At 38.0% G+C, this 22,966-nt stretch overlaps 1 protein-coding gene across 1 annotated transcript in view; it reads right to left on the bottom strand.

Moving 5' to 3' along the window:
- The window catches only part of ADCY5 (adenylate cyclase 5), a 233,106-nt gene that overhangs the window by 52,891 nt on the left and 157,249 nt on the right, over positions 1–22,966 (bottom strand). Inside the window, exons 4-7 of the mRNA XM_063288785.1 lie at positions 11,404–11,515; positions 11,135–11,262; positions 2,710–2,868; positions 1,056–1,197 (exon numbers count right to left, since the gene is read on the bottom strand). Of these exons, the coding sequence (XP_063144855.1) occupies positions 1,056–1,197; positions 2,710–2,868; positions 11,135–11,262; positions 11,404–11,515 (541 nt within the window). The remainder of the gene's footprint in view (positions 1–1,055; positions 1,198–2,709; positions 2,869–11,134; positions 11,263–11,403; positions 11,516–22,966) is intronic.

The raw sequence follows: 22,966 nt of genomic DNA, 5'->3' as shown, positions 1-22,966 counted from the left end.
TATGTGCCTTTTGTCCTATCTTGGGAGATTTCTTGGAGCCAGTCATATGATGATAGAACAAGTAACATTCAGAGTAGCAAGTAGCTATTTTCTTTTCCAGGAGAAAATGCACAGAGTATGCACATGAAACTAAATAAGGTCATCACTTTAGAAGAAGAAAGATTTATATATTATGAGGCAATGTGCTTGGTCAACAACTAGAAGTCTCAGAATTCCAGAACAGAAGATTAACAAGTGAAAACTCTAATGTCAGGGATAATTGGAAGCTAAATTTGCTGGTACAATTTACATTGGCGCTCAGTTCGTGTAAATATCTCATGCAAAAGAATTGTCCTCTATTGTCTCTCCAAATGAACCACAATCTTTATACAGAAGGAAAAAAAAAGGAAATGTAGGAAAATGTTCTTTATAAAACTAAACAAAGATGCCCTCCCAAAATTTTCCAAACTATTTGTGGGCAACCAAATAAGGATGGGGTGCTTTGTCAAATACTTTGAGAATGTGAATTTTCCCAACAATGAATAGGAATAAAGGAATATATTTTAAAAAGCATAATGTATATTGATTCACTTATATGGAATTAAACTATATTGCTCATCTTCATCAGTTGATGAATGTTTTATACTAAATTTATAACCCTACAAATTTCAAAATAAGACTTTCTGAAATCAGAATGATTTGGTTTTAGAAGAGATTATTAAAACTGGAATGAAAGCTTAAAATTTCACCATAAGGTGTCATACGTTGAAAATAATTTAAAGAAGAATGTCAGAGCTTTCTGCTTTGAGGAGGAAATCTCTGTAAAATAATTGAAATATTAATTCCTCAATCTTCTTGGGAAAGGTGAAGATTAAGGAATTGAAATAGAAATTGCCTATGCTAGATGGGATTTATCAATGTCCTGCTCATCCAGGAGACATAAGTTTTGGAAAGGATGCCCCATCTAAAAAGACTAATATGAACATATACAAACTTGCTATAATGACTCATCAGCTTTAGCATGCTGCCACGTGCAGTTTGAGTACGACTCTATTACAACTTCATTTGGTTCTTACCCGTTTTTGGCTGCATCGGACAATGAGGAAAGTCTCTATACTATGCTCCTTGAGGTAAGCATTACGTTCCCCTCCAAAGCCCAGCTCCACTTCATAATCACCATTCAGATAGTTTAGTGTAGCTTTTGTTATGTGGATTCGCCTTGATCGCAGACAAAAGACAATCAGATTGTAACATCCATTTGTTAGTAAAAGAAATCAAGTAATAAACATTTTAGAACAGGGTAAGATTGTGCTGAATTCCCACCCTGTAATTACATATTTCTTTTTCCAGGAGAATTTTTTTTCACTGTAGAGGGCAAAACTCCTAATATGGGCAATTTAAAAGAAATGTTAGAGCTACATTATTTATTCATGTTGGTAAATTCTTCTTCATGGTAAAACACTTATATTTTACCAGCTCAACTAACACTCACGAATACATGCCAGTAAAACTCATATGTAATAATCAATGGTTGACTGCCGCTTCTAACATTTTCTGCTATCCTGTCAGGAAACTCTTAAACCTGTCTTCTCTACCAGGTCTCTTCCAGATGTCCTGGACTTAAATTTGTATAATCCCTAGGTAATACAGCTTTTGCAGAGTTGTACTCCAGTACAACCAGTGGCTGCCAGGTTATAGAAACTTGGTCTAAACCATTGATCAGCTTTACTATCTAGCTGATAAATCTATGAAACCTAAGCGCAACATCAACTTGGTTCAATTCTGGTAGTATTTCCAGGGGCGGTCTGCCTATACCTCACTTCAGGTTTTCACAGAAATGGTGGACCCATTTCTTTTCTTTATAAAAAGTCTTTAAATACAAAACTTAATTGAATTTCAACAGATAGCTTCTGTGTATTCCTTTAAGTCCTTTGAGTTTTGAGCCAATTTTACTTTCCACACATATGTATTTCTTCATTTTACTGGTCTTATAGGTTGCTCCGGTCATGAATTACTCCAAACAGCATACTTCCAAAGGTACTAAATTGGGTTATAACAGAATAAACATCAAAACAGCTAGGGCTGAAATGAAATGGTGTGCAGGTATGATTACTTTTTGCAAATGTTTTCACAAAATCACCCGTTCTGTTTGTTTTCCTGTATCTAGTCAGTCTGAGTGCAAGGAACATTAGTTCCTTTTGAATTTGAATTGTAACTTTATACATGGTTAAATCTGATTACCTACACGGCTCCACTGCACTCAGAATAACGCTTGATTAGCTGGGATTGCTTTACTCTGAGTGGAAAAAAAGGCATTAAAAGAGTAGATTGGAGAAACAAGCTACCATAGGTAAGCACCTAAGTGAGCAAGTCAGTTTTTTCAAACAAGTCAACAATACCCACATTTTGCCTTTTGAATGCCTCTCTTTTGTAAGGAGGCATTCCTTGCAAATGTGAAAACATAGCACAAATCTATGTTTCATGGAACATTTCTCCAGTTAAAGAAACTGCCTGAATTGCTGGTTTATAAAGGGCAACTCTGAGAGAGATGTTTCAGTTTCCTTGATTTAGTAAGCAGAAGATTTAGAAATGGGAACAAGATGTGAAAGCGTTGTGTAGCCCTAGCAATTCTTCTGAGTGGACTTACACGATTTGTATACAGCCAGGAGTTCCTCTCATGGACAGCTGGAAATATTTGCATCGATCTGCATTCTGACCCAGAGCTCTTACCCTGCTTTGCCACCGGCTTCCATGTGATTGGCTAACGTGACATCATTTGACCACACATCAAACTGCCATTTCCTGAGGCCCAAGACTCCGCAGTGAACTCTCCCGCTGTGGATTCCAACTCGCATATTCACGTTGACGCCCGTCACTTCTCGTACTAATCTGAGGAAAGATGTAGGGATAAAGAAAGACCATTCCTATACAAACAAACTAAAGGAATGTAAACATTTATAACACACAATTTTGCCTAAATATGCTTAAAGACTGCAATGCAACTAAACCAGGCAGAAAAAAATAGGATGGCAGACTAGCTAGGCAAGCAGAATGAATGAAGATGGTCCTCAGATGAAGTCAGTGTGCTTTCAATTGGCAGAGTCCATGGTTCACAGGGGTGGCAAAGACAAAGCAGAAAGCACACACTAGCCTCTGGTTTCCATTTCAAAGCTAGACATAGCTTGCCTGTTCTAATTAAGTGTAATAGCCATGTTGCAAAGACAGAAGGAAAGGGATTACAGAGCTCTATTTGTTCACACAGCCCCAGGCATCAAACTTTCCACAGATGAACCACAATGCACATGTGAAATATTTGCTGCAGTGTCATGTATTTGGAGTTCTGTTATAGTTGACCAACAATTATTTCTTCTTTAGTTGTTCCAACAGGCTCCAATGTTAAAGAAAGCATTAAAGTTGCTCCCAAAATTATCATGGTATTCTTTGTGGGATCTTGTTTTGAGGATAAATGTTTATTAGGAGGAACACAGCAATTTAAAAGCAAATTATATCTCAGGATTAGGGAGGAATCTGTTAAGATGACTCTTGCCCTTGGAAGACCTTAAAAGCTTAGTTGAAACTGCTGCTGTGGCTGCTGTGTATTGTATTGGCCAGTGCTAGTATCATGGTACAGCCCAGGATGCAACAGTCCTTTTCGAAGGACAAAATAGATCTCATTGGCCAGAGTGTTTAATAAATCAAATAGGACAACTTTGTGACCATAAACTGTATCCTCAGATTCTCTCCAGGTCCTGTCACCTTCTGGCAAAATGCGATTTATTGATAGAGAAGATATGGGAGACTAATGTTCCAGTTCTTAAGCCACAAATGGAAAACTTCTAGCCTGCAGGAAGCATATGACCCCCATATTTTTTTGACTCCCAGGACACCCCAAAACTGTGCAGTCAAAATGAGAATGACTTTTGGCAGTCTGATTTTGCCTTAGAAAAAGCCATGACAAGTTTTAAGCTTCTGGTAGTCTGTACGCATAAAATCAAGAGGAATCTGGCAGCACCTTTTCCAACTAACACATTTTCCAACTAACACAAGGTACATGCTTTTGTGAGCTATAAACTCACTTTGTCAGATGCACATGCACACATGCATGGACACACACATGTGTATCTGCACTTATACCCTATCTTTTTATGTATATAGTTGCCAGAGTTAGGCATAAGGCACTTTACTAAAACAACAGCAACAACTACAGATCCAGTCCCCCAGAATGGCCCAAAATAGGCTCAAAAATGTTGTCCTTCTCTCTCCTGTGATGATGCTTTTTCACTGCCAGATCTCTCAAATGCCCCTCCCCCTGGGGGGGGGACCTTTTAAAAAAATCCTTGACATCAAAAAGATTCTGTGATCATGCCTTAAACATTTTCTATGTAAGAATTTTAGGCAATATAATGGCTAACAGTGAACTCTGAATTTTATACAAATTCAACACAGTGAGCTCCCTTAGTGACCATGACTATTTCTAACATAATGGGTACATTAGAAGGTAACACCAGCTTTCTCAGATTTAGTCTTAGGATCTCCAATAATGCATCAGTTATCTCTGCAAATGCATTACTAAGAAGCACAAGTCCTTGCAATGATAGGATTATAGGAACTGATGTGACCTATTTTTGTGCTCCTCAGTTCACAGAGGAAGTGCAAGGACAAACATATAAAACAAGAATTCACAGCAGGTCCCTCAAACACAGCTTAATCCTTCTCCTCCCCAAATGCACAATTTGAAAGACAGACATATACGCTGGTGACTGCTGGCTTAATTGTTAGCTTCATGCTTCAGACTGGTGATCTTTACCCATTAATGCATTATCTTATTAATAGCACAGTGACACTTGTGTAATTTTGAAGATAATTTCTTGGTAACATTGTGGCTGCTAGCCAATCGCTGCTGTGCACTGGCTTCTGCTGTGGGCTCATAGCCCCATGTTTTCCAGAACATGGATCTAAAAAGGAAATCTATGGATGAGCTGAACACCACAGAACCACTTCCAAATGAGTTATTTTCATTGTCACAATATGTTCTTCCTGTGAAAGAATATGAGAAGATATTCAGAACTGCTAGTGTATACAGTAAAAAAATGGTGTTTATGGCTAATTAATTAATTAATTAAGGATGGGTGCTCCTTGCTTATTTGCTATATTTGCATGAGCAGACAATATTGTCGTTGTTGTTATTATTACTTTATCACAGACCTTTTGCATGAACAAAAAACAAATATACTAGGAACAAGCAGAAAAATCAGGGAAATCATTGGCCACTTGCCTGAAACATGTGCAACAAAGTAAAATAATGCCTTTAATAAGGAATTGTTTGGAAACAATTTACAGTGATTATAATGAAATTAATCTCCTTTTTGTTAACTTTTTGAATCTTATTAAAATTGTGTTTTGCAGATGTTGATACAGCTAGTGAGCAGATTTTTTTTAATGTAACAAATTTTCAAGGAATCTCAGATGTGTTGTCAGGTTATTCAGTTGCACCCCAAACACTACAGGAAATCTGGAAAGGATCCTGGATCATATATAATAACAATAGAGTGATATAAAAAATTAAGGAGAAAGTAGCCCCTATACCTTGGGAGATATTTCAAGCATTTTATGAAAATAAAGACCTGCCAGCTTCATACTGTGATGTTTGAAGTGTGAAAGTCCCCTGTGCAAGCACCGAGTCATGGCTGACCCTTTGGGGGGATGCCGCTTTTGCGACTTTTTTTGGCAATACATCACTGTAACTTTGAAAGGTGGCAAGTGCCCTATTCCTATCTACAAGTTATCATCTAGAATCTCAGTTAATGTTGACACTAAGATTTGAAGAGTTACATTGACAAGATCACAGAAAGTATTCCCTCTAACATTTCATCCTGCACAGTATCATGAAAAGCATCATGCTTCAGATAATATAAGACTTGGGGTTTACAGTATGTAATAGCTTTGCATACTGATAAACATGAATCAGCTGGGTTAGCCTCAATGGATACAGAAGGCTTTTGATTCAAATCAATTTTTTGGTTCAAATGTTACAAAAATTTTAGATTTGGAATACAATGTATTATTCTAATCCATTGATTTATGTGGGTGCATTTAGCCAGTAATTAAAATATATCAAATATGTCCTTTATCTCTTCTAATTTTAATTTGATGCTGGAACCCTTGGCATGATTAATAAAACAAACTGGTGAAATCCAGGGAATCTAAATTTAAAGGTAAGATGTTATATGCAAATGCTTTTTTTTCAGTGATGTTGAAAAACCTTCACTTAAATTTGTAATTACTATTCTAGGTAAATAGAAACTTGGAGTAAATGAAATTTTATGCCAGCTAGCAAGACATTTCTCAACAAGTAGGTTTTATTTGTTGTCCAGAGTCATTATATACCTGGAGATTATCTCCTGGAAAATATCCTGTTTAGGTCATAAGAATATTTCAATAGTATTACTCAGATGAATGAAGATATTAAAAGATGGATGAAAGTAGCTAAAGGTTTGTGGGGAAGAATAATATTGGGAAAATTAATTTTGTACCAAGACTGATATATTATGAGAGCAATGCCTATATTTCATTTAAATATTTTAAATATATTAATATATTAATGACCAATTTTTTTAATGGAAGCAAAAAAATTGTGCTCAAATACAGTTCTCTTATAATGACTGTGGTTTTAATTTTCTAGTTTTAAATAATGCCATCAGGCATAGTTGTTAACCACAATCAAGTACTGGAATGAAAATGATATTAACTATATATCATTGTGAGCTCAGTTTAAGGGTTACTACTGAGCACCCTTGTGATCCTGGAAAGTTCTTGGTATTAATCATAGCAGGAATTTGGTTACTTTTCCAGCAGACACATCTGGGCCTTTTTGGGCAGAAAATTTAAATACGATCTTTTTTTCTCATGAGAACATGATACTCTGAAGCATTTCTTATTTAAAAATAGCTGGTAATGCTTTTTTTTTTTAAAACCATGCATCAAAAATGGAATTTTTACCCTTAACCACCTTTTAGTAATAGTATCTTTAAAATGTGAGATTTTACGAAAGGAATACAATTTACCTAACACAACAGAATGTTGTATTATACAAATATACATAGATAAAATGTTTGATGTTCATCAGCAACAGTGACAGGCTCTCATAAAGCAGCATTCTAACGTCCCATCCCAAGTTCAGTTCCTTTGGTGTGCATGTGATGTCATGATGCATATAGAAAAGGGGCAGGGCTTGTGTCACAATGCTGCCTTCATCACCCAGATTTCCATTATGTCCCCTGTGGGTTGCTGCTTGTTTTTGAAATCAAATAGTCTGTGGATTGAAAAACATAGCCCTCTACCATGGGAGCTCTTTTTAAACTACAGCTACAGCATACATTTGCAGTTTGGATTCTTCATCTCCAAAACTGATTATTTAACTTCAAGGTTTATTTTATTTTGGTTCTATACTTTTCTTTTTTTTATCCCAAGGAGCTTGAAATAAAGGGTGTCTTGCAACCCCATAGCTACAAGGACAATAATCTCAAACAAAGATCCCGTTTGTGCACTTGGCCAACAATTACCTTGCCATTGTCATGGCAGAGAGACTTCAGTAGTTAGTGGCATAAGATTAATAAATCAATAAAGTGTACTATTCTCCTGTCCACCATTTAATTCAGGTAATAGAGATATAAGAGCTTCCTAAATATGGCAGTACATCGTTTGTGCATTCCTCCCCCTGTCCCAAAAACACAATGAAAAAGACTTCTCACAATGGACCTATAAATACACCCTACTTGCTAAATACTAAGACAGAGGAGAGCTGTGTCAATTGACTTCTCATCATGGCAAAAGAATCCGCAGCAGGTGATGGTGTAACACAGACTTTTGACATTCAGGGGACACTTCACCCTCGTAAGGCATCATTTCTTCTAACTTGTAGAACAAAGAAATTAACTGGTCTGCTGGAAAAGTTCTTGTTAAGTCAAAGGAGGGCCAAAGGAGGCTGTAGAATCCATCTCTCTCTTCCCCACTCTGACTAAATTAAATAAAATGCTTCTATATATTTAGAAATTATGGGAGAGGCATCTGATCAAGCCTGGCCTTGAGACAATGTCTTCGCCTGCCACACAATGCAAATGTCTCTGTAGTTTAGTGAGGCTGTTAGTGAACTTTGTGGCATTTGCAAAGACTTGCACTCTGTTTATAACAAGAGTTGGAAATAGGTGTGGAAAAGTACTCCATTCTTTGTTTACAAATTGTCTCGTCAGCTTTCAGAAACCTGGTTTCCACTTTGTGTGGGATGAAAAGTATTTAACAATCTTTACCTCATTTCTAAACCTGGAGTGAGAGACTTTCTGTTCTCACTACCTCCTCCGTCTTCCCTGATGAAGAGAAAATGCTTCTCAGACAAATGAAGGTAATAAAGATTAGAAAGCTGAACTGGCAGGATTATAACTGCTGGACCTTTTAGGAAGCTCTTTATGCTTTTGATAAATTAACAGCATTATTTTGCCTTGCAAACTTTCAGCAATTAGTTGATAAAAGTGTAGGAATTTAGAAAGCTATCAAATGGTTTACCTTTGAACAGAAATCTACAATGTACCCTGAAATAATGGGTACAACTTAGAGAAAGCTGGATGCCTCTACCTCCTATTAAAATTAATGGGAAGTAAGCAATCAACACATACACCTTTTGAGATTCAGCGTGCCCAGGAGTTAATCTAGCCTTGAGGCAAATTAATTGGGGGTAGCCCATTATTACAGAGGTGTTTACCTGGAAGACAGCCAATCTACAGCTTCTCTAACTCTGCTTTCAGAAGCAGATGCCTGAAAATGTTGAATTAACGTGGCTTGTGCAAAGTGAAGCAAGTTGTCTCCTAAACAAACCCTCACAGCTCCAGTTTGTACAATTTTTGCTATGTTTCAGAGTAGAAGGGAAATCTGGATTTTAAAGTAGAAGAAGGTTTTAATCTCATTGTGATCTGGATTCAGACTGGCCTCTGAATAATATCTACATTAGGAGGGAAGCTTCTATTGCTGACAAAGTTGTTACCAAGGTAATATTTTGAAGAAATGGATATGAGACAAGATCATGATTATTACTGATATTAGAATTATTTTTTACATTTGTATCCTACCTTTCCTCTAAGGAATACATATGTAGTCACCCCTCATTTTTATTTTCATTATAATAACCTTTGGAGGTAGGTCGGATTGAGCTCCAAGTCATCCAATAAGATCCATGTTCAAGTAAGGTTTCTCCAGTTCCAATCCATCACTTAACTGCTACATCACATCACTATACAACATTATGGAAAATGGTGCCAACACACATTTGCATTATTACTGAATCAGCATTCTAATGGATACTTCTATTAAAAATCAGTCTATACCAGTCCTCCCTAATCTGGTGCCTTATGGTGTTTTGGGTTATAACACCTAGAATTCCTACCAGGCATAGGCATTGCTGACTGGGAATTTTGGAAACGACAGTTTCAACACATTTGGAGGGCCCTGGCTGTTGAGTGCTGGTCTATATAAACATACTGTGGTCAAATAATTTTTTCACTCAGCTATAAGAGTAGCATGCATCTCCCTGAAACCAAAGAAGAAAAAAGGAAATGATCCAAAAGTGTAAAAGGTAAATGTGACACCTTTAAGATGCATTGGTAGCCAGTGTGCTTCCAGGTGCAATTCAAAGTGCTGGTTGTCACCTTTAAAGCCCTTCATGGTTTGGAACCAGGTTACTTAAGGGAGTGTCTTTCTCTGGTTGTTTCTCCAATACAGTCTGGCAGGATTGGCATGCTTCAGGTTCCATCACCTAAGGAATGCCAGCTGGCGGGGCCCAGAAGGCAAGCCTTTTCTGCCATAGTACCCACCCTATAGAATACTCTTCCTTGGGAGATTAGATTGGCCCCAACCCTGCTGGCCTTTCGCAACATCCTAATTACCTGATTCTGCGCCTGGGCCTGGGGCCCCAAGTGTATGAAGAGTCCCACCTCCTGGCTGTGTTAATGATTAATGATTGTTGTGTTTTTCTTGGCTGCTAGTATGTGTTTTAATTTTTGTAACTGTGGTATTGTTTAAATTTATTTTAATATAGTTCCCTGCCCAGAGTCACTTGTTGAGTTGAGTGGCTATATAAATTGATTTAATTAATTAATTAAATAATTAAATATATTTCCTTTAAGGACTAGCATACACTTTCTTGGGGATCTTTACTCAATGTTAATTCTTCTTTTGTTTGTTTTTTTGAAAAACAAATAAATATTTCCCTTATAATATTAATATTACGATTAATGGCTATAAACTTCAAGCCAGACCTCATCAAACTGATAGTCCAGTAACAGTTACAGGTGTGGAGCCAAAACTGCAAAGCTTCTTGTCCATGTCTGGGATAATGCTGATAAGGTCACTTAGAGAAGTGCAACATTGCTGTTGCATGTAGAACCAAATGACCATTTTAGTGTGATTTTTGTCATGGCAGTGGAATTAGGAAATTTGCATCACTACCCGAAGGGGCACTTAGGTTATCATGTGCAACTCCCTACTCAGTGCAGGAATCAAACTTAAAGTACAGGTAGTCCTCACTTAAAGACCAAAATTGGGACTGGCAACTCTGTCACTAAGCAATGTGATCATTAAGCGAGACATCATGTGACTGCGATGGACTTACAACCTCATTTCCACTGTGGTAATTAAGCAAATTACCTGTGGTCTTTAAGTGAGACATCATGTGACCACAACTTGAGATTTTACTGCCTACTTCTCCATTGACTCTGCTTGTCGGAAGCCGGTTATGAAACACGCAAATGATGATCACATGACAGCAGGGATGCAGCAATGGTTGTAAGTGTGAGGACTGGTCATAAAGTTACTTTTTCAGAGCCTTTGTACCTTTGAACAATCACTAAACAGGGCAGTCGTTAAGTGAGGACCATCTGTATTCTAAACAAATTACTGTCCACCCCTTGCTTGAACATATCTACAGAAGGGAAACATAACAACAACAGCAACAATATGATGATCTTTGTTCCACTGTTTCAGCTTTGTTGTTAAATGGCTTTCTATATAGAGAAGTTAAAATTATTTACACAGTGTAAAATTAATTTGGCATACACAAACACTCATTTGATATTCAGTCATTACTCCAACTTGGGGTATGCGTACTTACGAAATGGCCTCTATCATATCCATTCCCATTTCAACACAGCAGTGTGCATGGTCTGCTCTGGCCTCAGGTAATCCAGATACACAGTAATAGCAATCACCTAAAATTTTTATACGTAAACAGTGATTCTCCTGCAAAACAGGGGGAAAAATACAGTTTTATTTCAGGATGCAGGATGTTGACAAGCTGCCTTTGAATGCAATGGAAAATTTGCAGTTGACCAAAATGTGACACCACTATAATTGAGGAAGAAAAGGATGAACCCTACTTACAGCAGCAAGCTTATCAAATCTGGCAAAGAGTTCATTCAGCGTCATGACCAGCTCCTGAGCAGTACACTGGGAAGCGAGACTGGTAAAACCCTCAATGTCTGCAAACAGGATGCTGTGGGAGAAAAAACGGGAAAGAGAAGAGGAAACATAGACAGGGTTCAATAAAAGATACTCTTCTACTCATTTTTATAGATTCTCCTTCATCTCTAAAAGCACAGATCTGGTATCTGATGGTAATTCAGGAGGGGCATTTATAATGTGTATGAGCATCCTGGTCAATACATGCTTTATATCTGCTGCAAACTCTGTTATGTTAACAAGTCTCATGGTAGGAAACAATTTGCAGACATTTGATTGATAGAATTGACTACAGATAATGAAAGGGCAGTTGTTTGCTTTTTGCTGTACCATTTCTAGCCTAAAACAGAGCAGGGACGCTCAGCTTTTTCTAGATGAGGGCCCCACTTAGCTTGGGAGAGTATTTGAGGGGCCACACTCCAAAAAATGGTTTATTAGGCCAGAGCACAAAATTAAATTGATTGGGTTTTATTCTCATTTATATTTTCAATATATATAGACATACTTAATTGTTTTTGCCTTCTGTCACAATAACAGTTACAATTAGTTGACAATTTTGGAGATTTCTCAAAACTGCACCCAGGGTTTTCATGTGTGGCTTGCATCCCTGATTATACAGAGTATATACAGTATACAGCTTCAGGACAAAATTTTACACACTATCTCCAAATTCTCTGACTCATATGAAATATATTGCATACACTCACTTATAAGCCTATCCATGCATAAGCTACCCCTTGAAATTTTAACCAAAATACCATGAAAAATGCACCACCCACGGAGAAGCTGACCTGCATTTTTCATGGTATTTTGGTTAAAAATTCAAGGGTCTGCTTATCCATGGATGGGCCTATATACAAATATATATGAGATATACAGGTACTTTAAAAATGTATTACTGTATATAATCATGAACAAGCCCATCCACGAATAAGCCAAACCCAATTTTGGGGGTGTATTTTGGCATCTAAAATTCTTGGCTTATCCAAAGTATATAAGTGGTCCTTGTTTAATGACCTCTCATTCAGCAACAGTTCGAACTTATGACTGTGCTGAACAAGTGGTAGTTATGACCAGTCCTTGTACAAATGTCAGTCGCAGTGCCCACAGTCATGTGATTGCAATCCAAGCACTCAGCGCCTGGCTTGCAGTTACAACATTACAGGGTCCTGCAGTCACACGATTGTCATTTGTGACCTTCTTTGCTGGCTTCCTACAAGCAAAGTCAATGGGGAAGCCGGCAGGAGGTCACCATACAGGTAGTCCTTGTTTAGTGACTGCAGTCAGTTCCGTTTGTATACGTTATACAAATCAGGCCATGTCAAGGGATGATCATTATAATCCTTATTATAGAATGTAACCATTTCAGTGCTTTGTTCATCATCATCATTAAATTTTTATCCCGCCATCCCTCCATCCCTCCCTCCATCCCTCCATCTATCTCAAGGCAGCAAACATACCTCACACTCCTTCCTCCTCCTATTTTCCCCACAACACCAACCCTGGGAGGTTGGTTGGGCTGAGAGAGAGTGACTGGCCCAAGGTCACTCAGCCGGCTTTCATGCCTAAGGCAGGACTAGAATTCATGGTCTCCTGCTTTCTAGGCCAGCATCATCACAACTACACCAAACTGTCTCTGTCTCTCATGCCAGAGCAATCATCATCATCATCACCACCATCACCATCATCTAACTCTGTTATATAAGGATTAGGGAAAAAGTGTTATGAGGAGGTATAATACAAAAAAATTACCAAATTTTGAAGGATATTAAAAGCTGTTGTAGGCACTCTCCCAAAATGGGCATGTGTCTATTTACAAAACAGCCACTACAGTGGAAAGAGCCAGGCACAAAACACCTATGTCTTAGCAGCCAAATCAATTGGTAGTATCCCATCATCTTTTCTATTCTCTACTATCCCAACTTACCTTTGTCATTTTTCTGAATAAGAAATATATTTCTGGGCTGCAACACCCCCCCACTATTTTTATTAAGAATGATGTTGCAGCCTGTGTGATCCAGAAATATTCTCCTGAAATAACAGTGATGCTTGAAGCTAACACTTTTCTTTACTGTATATCAGCTTACATTTAATCTTTGCCCATGTTTTAAAAATCTTTTAAAAAATAGTCAGATAAGCTGTGACTATCAGAAGCTGTGGTTACCAAGATTTGTACTTGCAGAAACACAGGGCACTATATAAACACACATTTGGGGGGTAAAAACTCATTTTTTATATATATATATTTTAATCCATTCAATCATGTCCAATTCTTGGAGACTGCCTGGATAAGTCCCTGCAGTTTTCTTGGCAAGATTTTCAGAAGTGGTTTGCCCCTGCCTGCTTCCCAGGGCTCAGAGAGAGTGGCTGGCCCAAGTCACCCAGCTGGATTTGTGCCTAAGGCGGGACTAGAACTCTCGGTCTCCCGTTTCTAGCCTGGTGCCTTAAACAGTACACAAAGCTAGCTCTCTTTTACACATTAACAAAATATAAAATTGCTGTACATAGAATACAAGCATAAATAGACGACACCACCATCCCTCAGAAAGTTAAGGTAGATGGCTACCATAGCAACATATTATATTTGATATTGATTTAATAACATTAACTCAAATATTATGTGCAGCTACAATAATCTGGATAATATTAAGAGTCAGAAAATAAAACTCACCCCATTTCCATTTAAGTGACTCACCTAACTGGCCACCACTAGATGCCTCAATACCCTTTCCACTTATCACTTAGTCTGCAGTGTGAATTAACACTTAAACTTGCAATTCACAGTTTAGTGGATAAAACAATTCCACTCATTCTTTTCAGAACAGTGATTATTTCTAGTGAAGTAATTCTCAGGCTACAGGTGGAGTTTATCCACAGAGCAACAGTAATGTATGTATGTATCTTTGTATCTTTGTATGTATGTATGTATGTATGTATGTATGTATGTATGTAATATTTCTCCCATCCTTGAGATGGGAGGAAAATACATTGATGTGAAAACCACTTCCCCAACGCCTATTTTTATCGCACTGCAGCAACAAGGCTGGTAGTGTTTCTGCCCTTAAAGAATGAAACCTGGTGTACCATCAGAAGAGAGATTGGTGAAGCCCTTTCTCTTCCTGCACAACTTCACATATTGGCAGGAAAACCAACCCCTGACAGCCAGTCTGAACATATGGTAGGGCAGATGTTTAGAGGGTGAGCAACCATTTTTATTCTGTAGATATTTTCTCTTAACAATTCACAACATCCTTATCATGGGGAGAAGTCAGACCACTCGGGGACCCTTGTTTTTTTAGGGGACCGAGCAAAAGCCCCAGCCATGGAAATATTGACCTCTTGAGAGATCAGTTAGAACTTTCTGAAAAATGTTCTGTGATTTCAAGCCCTACCACGCAAGACTTCCAGAACTATTGCATTCGGCAGGACTTAACCCCTTGGAAGGGAGGGAATGTCTTAAGAGTTCGACTCTCACACACACCAAGGAGGGAGCAGAAGGGTCCCAGGAAGCCCAAGCCCACCTCAGCTTGAAGGGCACAGCATGCAGGCCTTCCTCAGATTGGCCCCCAAAAGGGGTGCACTCCAGAGCCCTAGTGGGATTCTACTTACCACAAGCAGACAAGTAGGGAGCCATTTCAGGCAAGCTAGACAAGGGAGGCCACAGTGTTTACGAGACTCTGTTTGATCCAGACTCTGGATCTAGATAGTCTGAACATCCCACCTGTCTTCACCCTTATAAAGTATTTTTAGTTTTTAAAAAATTAGAAAGCTGGTAATCCTCAGAAATGAGGAAGGCTGAGAGAGTGACAGGCCCACAGTCACCCAGCTGGCTTTTATGCATAAGGGAGGGCTAGAACTAACTAATTAACCAACTAACTAAATTCTTTTACTTAGTGTGTCTGCACAGGTGAATGAGGAAAATTGAAAAATCAAAGAATAGGGCTCAATAAATTTCAGGCTATAGTATATAGGTATATAGATATACTACTGTATATAGATATATAAGCACATAGATAAAGCTATGCCTATATCTAAGCTGCAAAACTTGGACTACTTCTAGATGGCAGCAAAGGGCTAGTGTTTTCTGAATCTCTTAGAAAATGACAAGAAATAAGCTTTCCAAAGGGCTGGGGAGTAGTTAGGAGGCAAACAAAAACTGAAGGTGTGAAACTGAGTAGTCTTGTCTCTTTCCAGCTGGAAAGCACAGTTGCAGTCACGTGATTTCCCACTTAGTGACCACTTTGCTTAATGGCAGAGTTGCCAGTCTCAATTAGGGTTGTTAAGTGAGGCCTACCTGTATGTTTTAACTGTTTCCTAATGCAGTTCGTCAGTTTTTCTTTTGAAGAAAACACAGAAGCACAAAAAACATAACTAACAGAAAAATAAATATGGAAAAATAAAACAAAGATTATTTTCTCCATAAGTCCCTCATCTCATGTATTGATGTGACATAAGAGCAGTGGAGTTCAGGACAAAACAACTGCCAGCTTTTTATTTTGTCATCCCATATGTATCTAGAGGCTTCTGTTTGAGACAGTATCTCACTGACCTTGGTTGAATTAACATAATAATAATGTAATAGCTCAGAATATCAAAACAGTAAAATGTTCTATTTTGATTTGATTTGTATGGCCACCCATCTTAAAACACAACTCTGAGTGGCTCACAACAACAACTGGACTATGTGTTTTCAGAAATATGAGAAGAGAGAATGCACTCAAAAGAAAACCACCCTTAAGGAAAGACAAAAGCCTTTCTATTCCAATGCTTTTTATTGTCCTAATGTAGTTTTAATGGAAAGTTAACGCAGAGAACTAAGAATCGAAAGAATTAAAATAAATGAGTCATATGAAAAGAAAGAATCTGACTAAGTTCATTCATAATTCTTATTCATAATAAGTCAGATTGCATTTAACCATGGTTTGCTACAGAAACCACAACTGCCTATGATTATACAACACCCTAAGACAAGCAAAGCTATACTATATCCTGGTAAGATAAGTGAAACCGCAGAGGGACAGCCCAATCCTGTATATAATTACTTAGAAGCTAGTCTCATTTTATTCAATGAAGCTAAAACCAGGACAGTGTGCAGTGAAATGCAGACTGAAGGTAAAACTAATAGAAAATACTTCAAATAAATTTACATTTATTTGAATTAAATAAAATCAATAAATTATGACTACTACTCATGTGTTTAATCATTTTTTCCTGTTATATTAAGAATTACAATTTAACAGCAACTTTGAAGGGATTTTCATGCAGTACTTAAGTTTTTTAGGGGCAACATGTGGCCCTAAGGCATCTGTTTATGAACTTCTATATTAAAAATATGTTGATCACTTCTTGTTTACCTAAGCTCTATCCAGCTTTCATAGATAAAAGCTTCTAAAGGCTTATAATCTATTAATTCATCTTATCTTTTTAAAATCTGTATCATGTTTAAAAACAGGGCACTTAAGGTATCTATAAAACATATTTAAAAACTCACCAAAATCAAAAAATGGTTCAGCAAGCAGTCTAAACATCCTGGGCTCATCCTCTCTAGGGACAACTCAGCGTCACTTTCTGCCCACTAAGAACCTCAGCAGCTACAATAATACTCATTTTCTAAAAGTGTAGCCTTAGATTATACAAATATTGCCTGTACCCCTGCTGTACTAGATAGCAGGACAGATCTCCAGCTTTAACCAACATAGCTTAAACTGCACATTTACAGCTAAGAGCCAATAAGGTATATTTTATGCACAGCAAAATAATAAATACATAAATAACTGCATCATTAGCCCCATCCTGTAATATATCCAGCAATATACTTGTGCAATATCAGTTGCATCATTTTTTCACTTTATTTTTTAATAAAACAAAACAGACATGGGGGGAGGGGAGAAAATTAAAGAGAGAGAGAGAGAGAGAGAACGAACAGTAAGTTGATCTGGAGAACCACTCTGGCAGGCTTTCCAGATTGATGTCATGCCCTTTGAGATTATAAACCCAGGAAAAAAAACAGTTTGGATTTCTGGAATGATCTTTATTGCTAGCAGGTTAATGTAACTTGAAAGCTTGCCAAAGCAATTTTCCAGATCAACTTATACCTAGTGTAATTAAGGTAGAGTTACTCTGAGTCTCTTCCTCAGGTTCCCCCCCTCCCCTGGACTAAGGGATCCTTTCTGTAATGGCACTACTTCCTCGTCAAACTGACTTATCTCATATTTTGAAAATCATTTTGAAATGATGGATTTAAATTAGAGAAAGTCAGATTTTGAATGTTAAAAAACAGTAACAGCATGAGCTATTGAACAGTAGAACCAATTATGAATAGAGGTGACTATCCTTCATTGGGTTAGTGCATGCAACAAGACCTCTTTCAGGTGAAAATACTGCAACTTGCATTTTTATGGATTTGAGTAAGGCAGAATGTCTTTTCCAGCTGAACTAAACATGCTCTTGGTATGTGTTCCCTAACGAGGGTACAGAGGAACATTCTTGTGCCTCAGCTATTATTTTTAGGCAGGAAATCTAAGGAACAGAAGAAAATAGTGGTGAAATAACTTCTATTCTTTACTATTGAGAAGGAAAAAGCAAATAAATCACTGGACCTATATGGTAACCATTCCACAGTCTGTAAAAATTCAGATATGAGGTTGTTGATCTCCAAACAAACCCAGGTCACCTGGTGAAGCTAAATTTGGGAAAGCCAAAGCTGTTAAAAATTAGGAGTTCTGCATACCACAAATCATTCAGTGGTGGAATTCTCAAGATATAATGATAGCTACCAAACTGAGTAGTCATAGAAGGGGACTAGACAAATTCCCAAAGGGAATTATAATTTATATTTTTATATAATTATATGATTTATATAATTATAATTTCAGTTATACTAGTATGTTACCTCCACTAATTGCTGGGGAAAGTGAGAGGACGTTACTACCCTATGCCTTGCTTGTGGGCTTCTCAGGTGTTTGATTGGCTACTTGTGAAACAGTGTAAAGACTGGTTGGACTTTGGTCTGATTGATCCAAAATTTATGTTCTCACATGGGTAATGATTGTTGTCATTCCTCAATTCTTATCTGGTCGATCTTGTTTCTTGCTACAACAACAGATTGGAAGAAAAACTGACCCCTGGCCTTCTAATCTATCCTGTCAATTTTGAGAAATAAGACTGCATCAGCTCTTAAACAAGTTCACCATCTAAGGCCTGATTCTATCGAAATCCTATTGAAGCCAGATTTTGTCAAACACAGCCTGTCCCATTCAAATAAAACACAACCGAAACACTGCAAAGGAGCAAAGGGCCAACATCACTTGAAGGAAATAAAGAGTACCGAAGAGCAAATAATTCTGACTGAATAACTGGCCTAGTTTCCTCAATAATACCCTGAACAAAAATAGAAACCTATTGACATACTAACGCTAAGAGCTTTATTTAGAGTGCCAGAGAACAACAGAATCCTGCCGATTCAGCCTTGGTTAAGCAGCTGAGTATCGTGGAAGCACCTTGCAACTTTCTTATTCCTAGTCCTGATAGGAATAGTGTCAGCAATTTCTGCTCTCTCTCTTTTTTTTTTTAAAGACCTGCATGGTAAAGCTAAAAAAAGGCTTTTAAACAAAGCAGGGACTTCCAAAGTGGGTTGCCTGAATCCTCAGAAGAACTGTGGATGCAAAAACAAACAAACAAACAAAAAGAAAAATAGGACCTAAGTTGCTCAAAGTTAAAGGAAGCGGGGGGGGGGGCATCTTCCCACGCCTTTATTTTCCATTTCTTCTCTACAAGTGGTTAACAGAATCAGTTTTGATTTTGTAGTGGGGTTTCATACTAGAGACTGTATTACACAAATACTTTGTGTTTCAGATCATTTGTATCAGAGAGAAGGAGAATGATGAATCCAGAGGCTCAAAGTTCATCTAATAATCCAAGACACTTCCCAGAATCAAGACACAAGGGAGAAAAAGTGTTCCTTGTCTAGGCCTCACTTCCATTTCCATGCCAAGCCTGGAAATGTCACCTACAGTCACTCACTCTGGAATCTCCTCTCAAGGACAGGAGGTTGTCTTAATTGTTGCAATTGATACTGTCAGAGTGGCTTCAGCAAGAAAAATGCCAGAAAGAAAATGTCCATGAAAAATGCCATCTTAACAAAGAACTCCAAGGATGCCAGGAACTCCACCACACTTCAGGTCACACAGGAGAATCTTAGCAGACCCTTTTCTCTTACTGGGTTCAATATCACTTTCAAGTAATGATGCACCGAATACAGCCTATATTCTTCAATACAGTTGCCAAAAGTGCTCCCGCTTTGCTGCTATTTTAAGTATGCCCATAAACCCCCCAACTCCAAAGCCTCTCTTTTCTCTGATGGATAGTATGCTAATCAGACAGTAATGGCATACATTATGTACTTGTTCTCCTCCATTGATGTTCTTGTGAAGGTGGTACAGGTTATCATAGGAGGCAACCCACAGGGGGCAAAATATAACCTAACTCAGTTCTAGAATGATAATAATGCCTGATATTCAGCATGGCTTTGCTAAATGGCTGAAGGGCCGATTCACACATTGAATTCACATTTAAGGAAGACATGAAAACTGTACAAGAATAAGAAATACATGTTCTGGTCTCTATGGTTGCAGAAGATATAAGATCAGAATATAAGATCTGTCCTGAGACCGTCTGAATCTGAGCCTAAGGGAGTTCTATTGAACAACACAAATATTCCTTCCACTCAAAATATCACACTGAGCTAGGATTTAATTTTGTTGGTTTCTTGGAGCAATTATCTGCTTAGAAACAAATTATTTTGAAATTTAAGCTTTTGAAAGCAATATGCTAACAATTGGTTTGATTCATCTTAGTCTTTCTGTTATTCAATAGGGGCATTTGACATTTAAAAGCCTGCAAAATTAACCAAATTCTACCGTCCTTCTACAACTTTTAAATTAAAATACCACCACCACCATTCTGGAGCCAGGAGCCCCTTCTGAATCTTAATGACCTCAAACATGACAGATTCTTTTTTCCCCCCTAACAGTTTTTTGCTACCATTCATAGTTAATTCACAGGTAGAAATGAAAGAGGCTAAATTAGTAAAAGCCACAGCTCCTACATTTCTGCAGCAGGGATGATTCAAAAATAAAGCAACTCTCTGACCGGCCAGCAAAGTACCAATCCTTTTGTCAACTGCAGTATTTCTCCTGTTCATAGTTTGTCACATCCAATTCTTCAGTTCAGTCACCCCAATAATTTCTTTGTCTTGCCACCTACCCTCCCCACAACCAGGTCCTTTTTCATTATTATTTTGTGTGAGAACCACTGCAGTCTGTAGGCTTCCAATTCCATGCTATAAAGTCGGAAGATCTGTTACACAGCAAGAGACAACATCTTTATTCACCATCTGGGGAGGCTTATGTTGGCATAGGAGAAACAGACATTTCTCATTCTCCAGCATCACCACCTTTCACCTTCAAAACACTTATTTTATATTTTATGTTTATTATTAATAATCAAATCTATGATTGAGACATTCATGAACTTCACAGACCATTATGCGTGAAGGACATTGTGTGAAGGACACCTAGTACAAATTATATTCACGGAGCCTTCTTTAAAAGCTGCTAGACTGCTGCATGACCACACAGCTCTGATCGTATCATCGTTTTGCACTTGCTGATGCTATCTTTACTATGATCCAACACTTCATATTTTCTGGAGTAAACAATTGTCCCTTGCTTACTTGAAGGTCTCAGACCTCTCTATTAGAATCAAACTCACGGAAAAGCCAAAGATGAAGAGGTTCATATCCGAAGGCCACAATAATTCATACAGAGAAGAAACTGCAACACCAGTTTCTATAAAGGTGCATGTGTGTGGAAGAAAAAGTCCAGTCCGGATACTGCTGTTGGTACTAAGTCTTTCCTATCAAAACACTGCTTGGATAGGTTCAGTGTGGGACGTCCACAGGATGTTGGAAAGGCTATTGTTGATACTTCGATTTTTTTATTGGGGTGGTAAGGTCCAGCCAAGAGGATTGTAGAGCCAAACTATAGTAATACAGTCTTCTCTGAGGAAAAGGTCCAATACTGTATGTATCTTCTTAAAATCTATATTTAGATCAGATTTTGGGTTGGATCAAGACTTAGTCATATTTAGAATACAGGTAGTCCTCTGTTAATGACTATCCTATTTAGCAACTGTTTCAACTTACGACAACGCTGAAAAAGTAGGTTTATGACTGGTCCTCGAACTTACAGTGGTTGCGGCATCCCCACAGTCACATGACCACGATTTGGGTGCTTGGCAACTGGCGCACATTTATGATGGTTGCAGCATCTTGCGGTCATGCGATTGCCATTTGCAACCTTCACAGCTGGCTTCCGACAAGCAAAGTCAATGAGGAAGCTGGCAGTAAGTCTCAAGTTACGGTCACATGACATCCCATTTAATTACCGCAGGTGATTTGCTTAATGACTGCAGTGGAACCGGCACTGTAAGTCAGGCGTGGTCACATGTTTCACTTAATGACCGCATCACTTAGTGATGGAGTTGCCGGTGCCAATTGTGGTTGTTAAGTGAGGACTATCTATATATTCATTGAAATGATTGGAACTTAAGTCTGTCAAGAATAATATAAGACCCACTAATTTAAATGGATCTACTCTGTTTGCATATACCTCTGTTCTCATGGACAATCAATATCTGGAGGTAAATAGGAAGACAATTGGGATAACAATTCATCCATCCTAGTTTTTTTTTTTTTTTTCAAATATATGATTGCAGTTTTCTATCTTGTACTTTTGAATACACACTGATCAGCAGCAGGCTATACTAAGCTCAGTTCTTAGAAAACCACAGTGGGCACTGAGAGGGAACATTTATAAAAGGAACTGAATTGCAAGTGCTCAGGGATTGTGTCTGCTATAAGTGTTGTGCTGCATTTTAGGGATTGGATTCCCCATTCATTTTTTTTTCTGGAGTTGCCCATTGTTAGTTAATTAGCTATTACCGTAATTTGTATGCTTCCTACTCATTGGACTCTAGGCAGTTTATAGTATTAAAGCATAACAATACAATGTATATAATAATACAATATATATAATAAAAAACTACATCTTCTGCTTCTACCATCTAGGAAGGGCCCTCCATTCTGAAGGCCACACAAAAAAGGTCTGTTTTCATCCCCTGCCTAAATGACAAAAGGGCAGGGGCCACTGTGACCTCAGGGGGCATAAGGTACCCCAAGGAGGAAACTGCTGCAGCACTCCTGCTCCCTTGATCTCTCTGGAGAATGGATATCCATGGTGCCTTCTCCTGGTTAGACTATGCTGGGCTAGCAGATTCAATCTGGAACAGAAGGTAACAAGAACTCAAACCATATAGAATTTTATAGGTGATCACCAGTACCTTGATTTGGGCTTCTAAGCCTACTAAAATAAATAAACCAGTTAGTGCCATTAAATAAGCAGGCAGCTTCACTCTGTGCCAGATG

Source organism: Candoia aspera, chromosome 1 (genome assembly GCF_035149785.1).
Source record: "Candoia aspera isolate rCanAsp1 chromosome 1, rCanAsp1.hap2, whole genome shotgun sequence".
Classification (NCBI taxonomy): domain Eukaryota; kingdom Metazoa; phylum Chordata; class Lepidosauria; order Squamata; family Boidae; genus Candoia; species Candoia aspera.
Note: the sequence above shows the minus strand (reverse complement) of the source record. Positions and strands in the feature narration are given on the sequence as shown.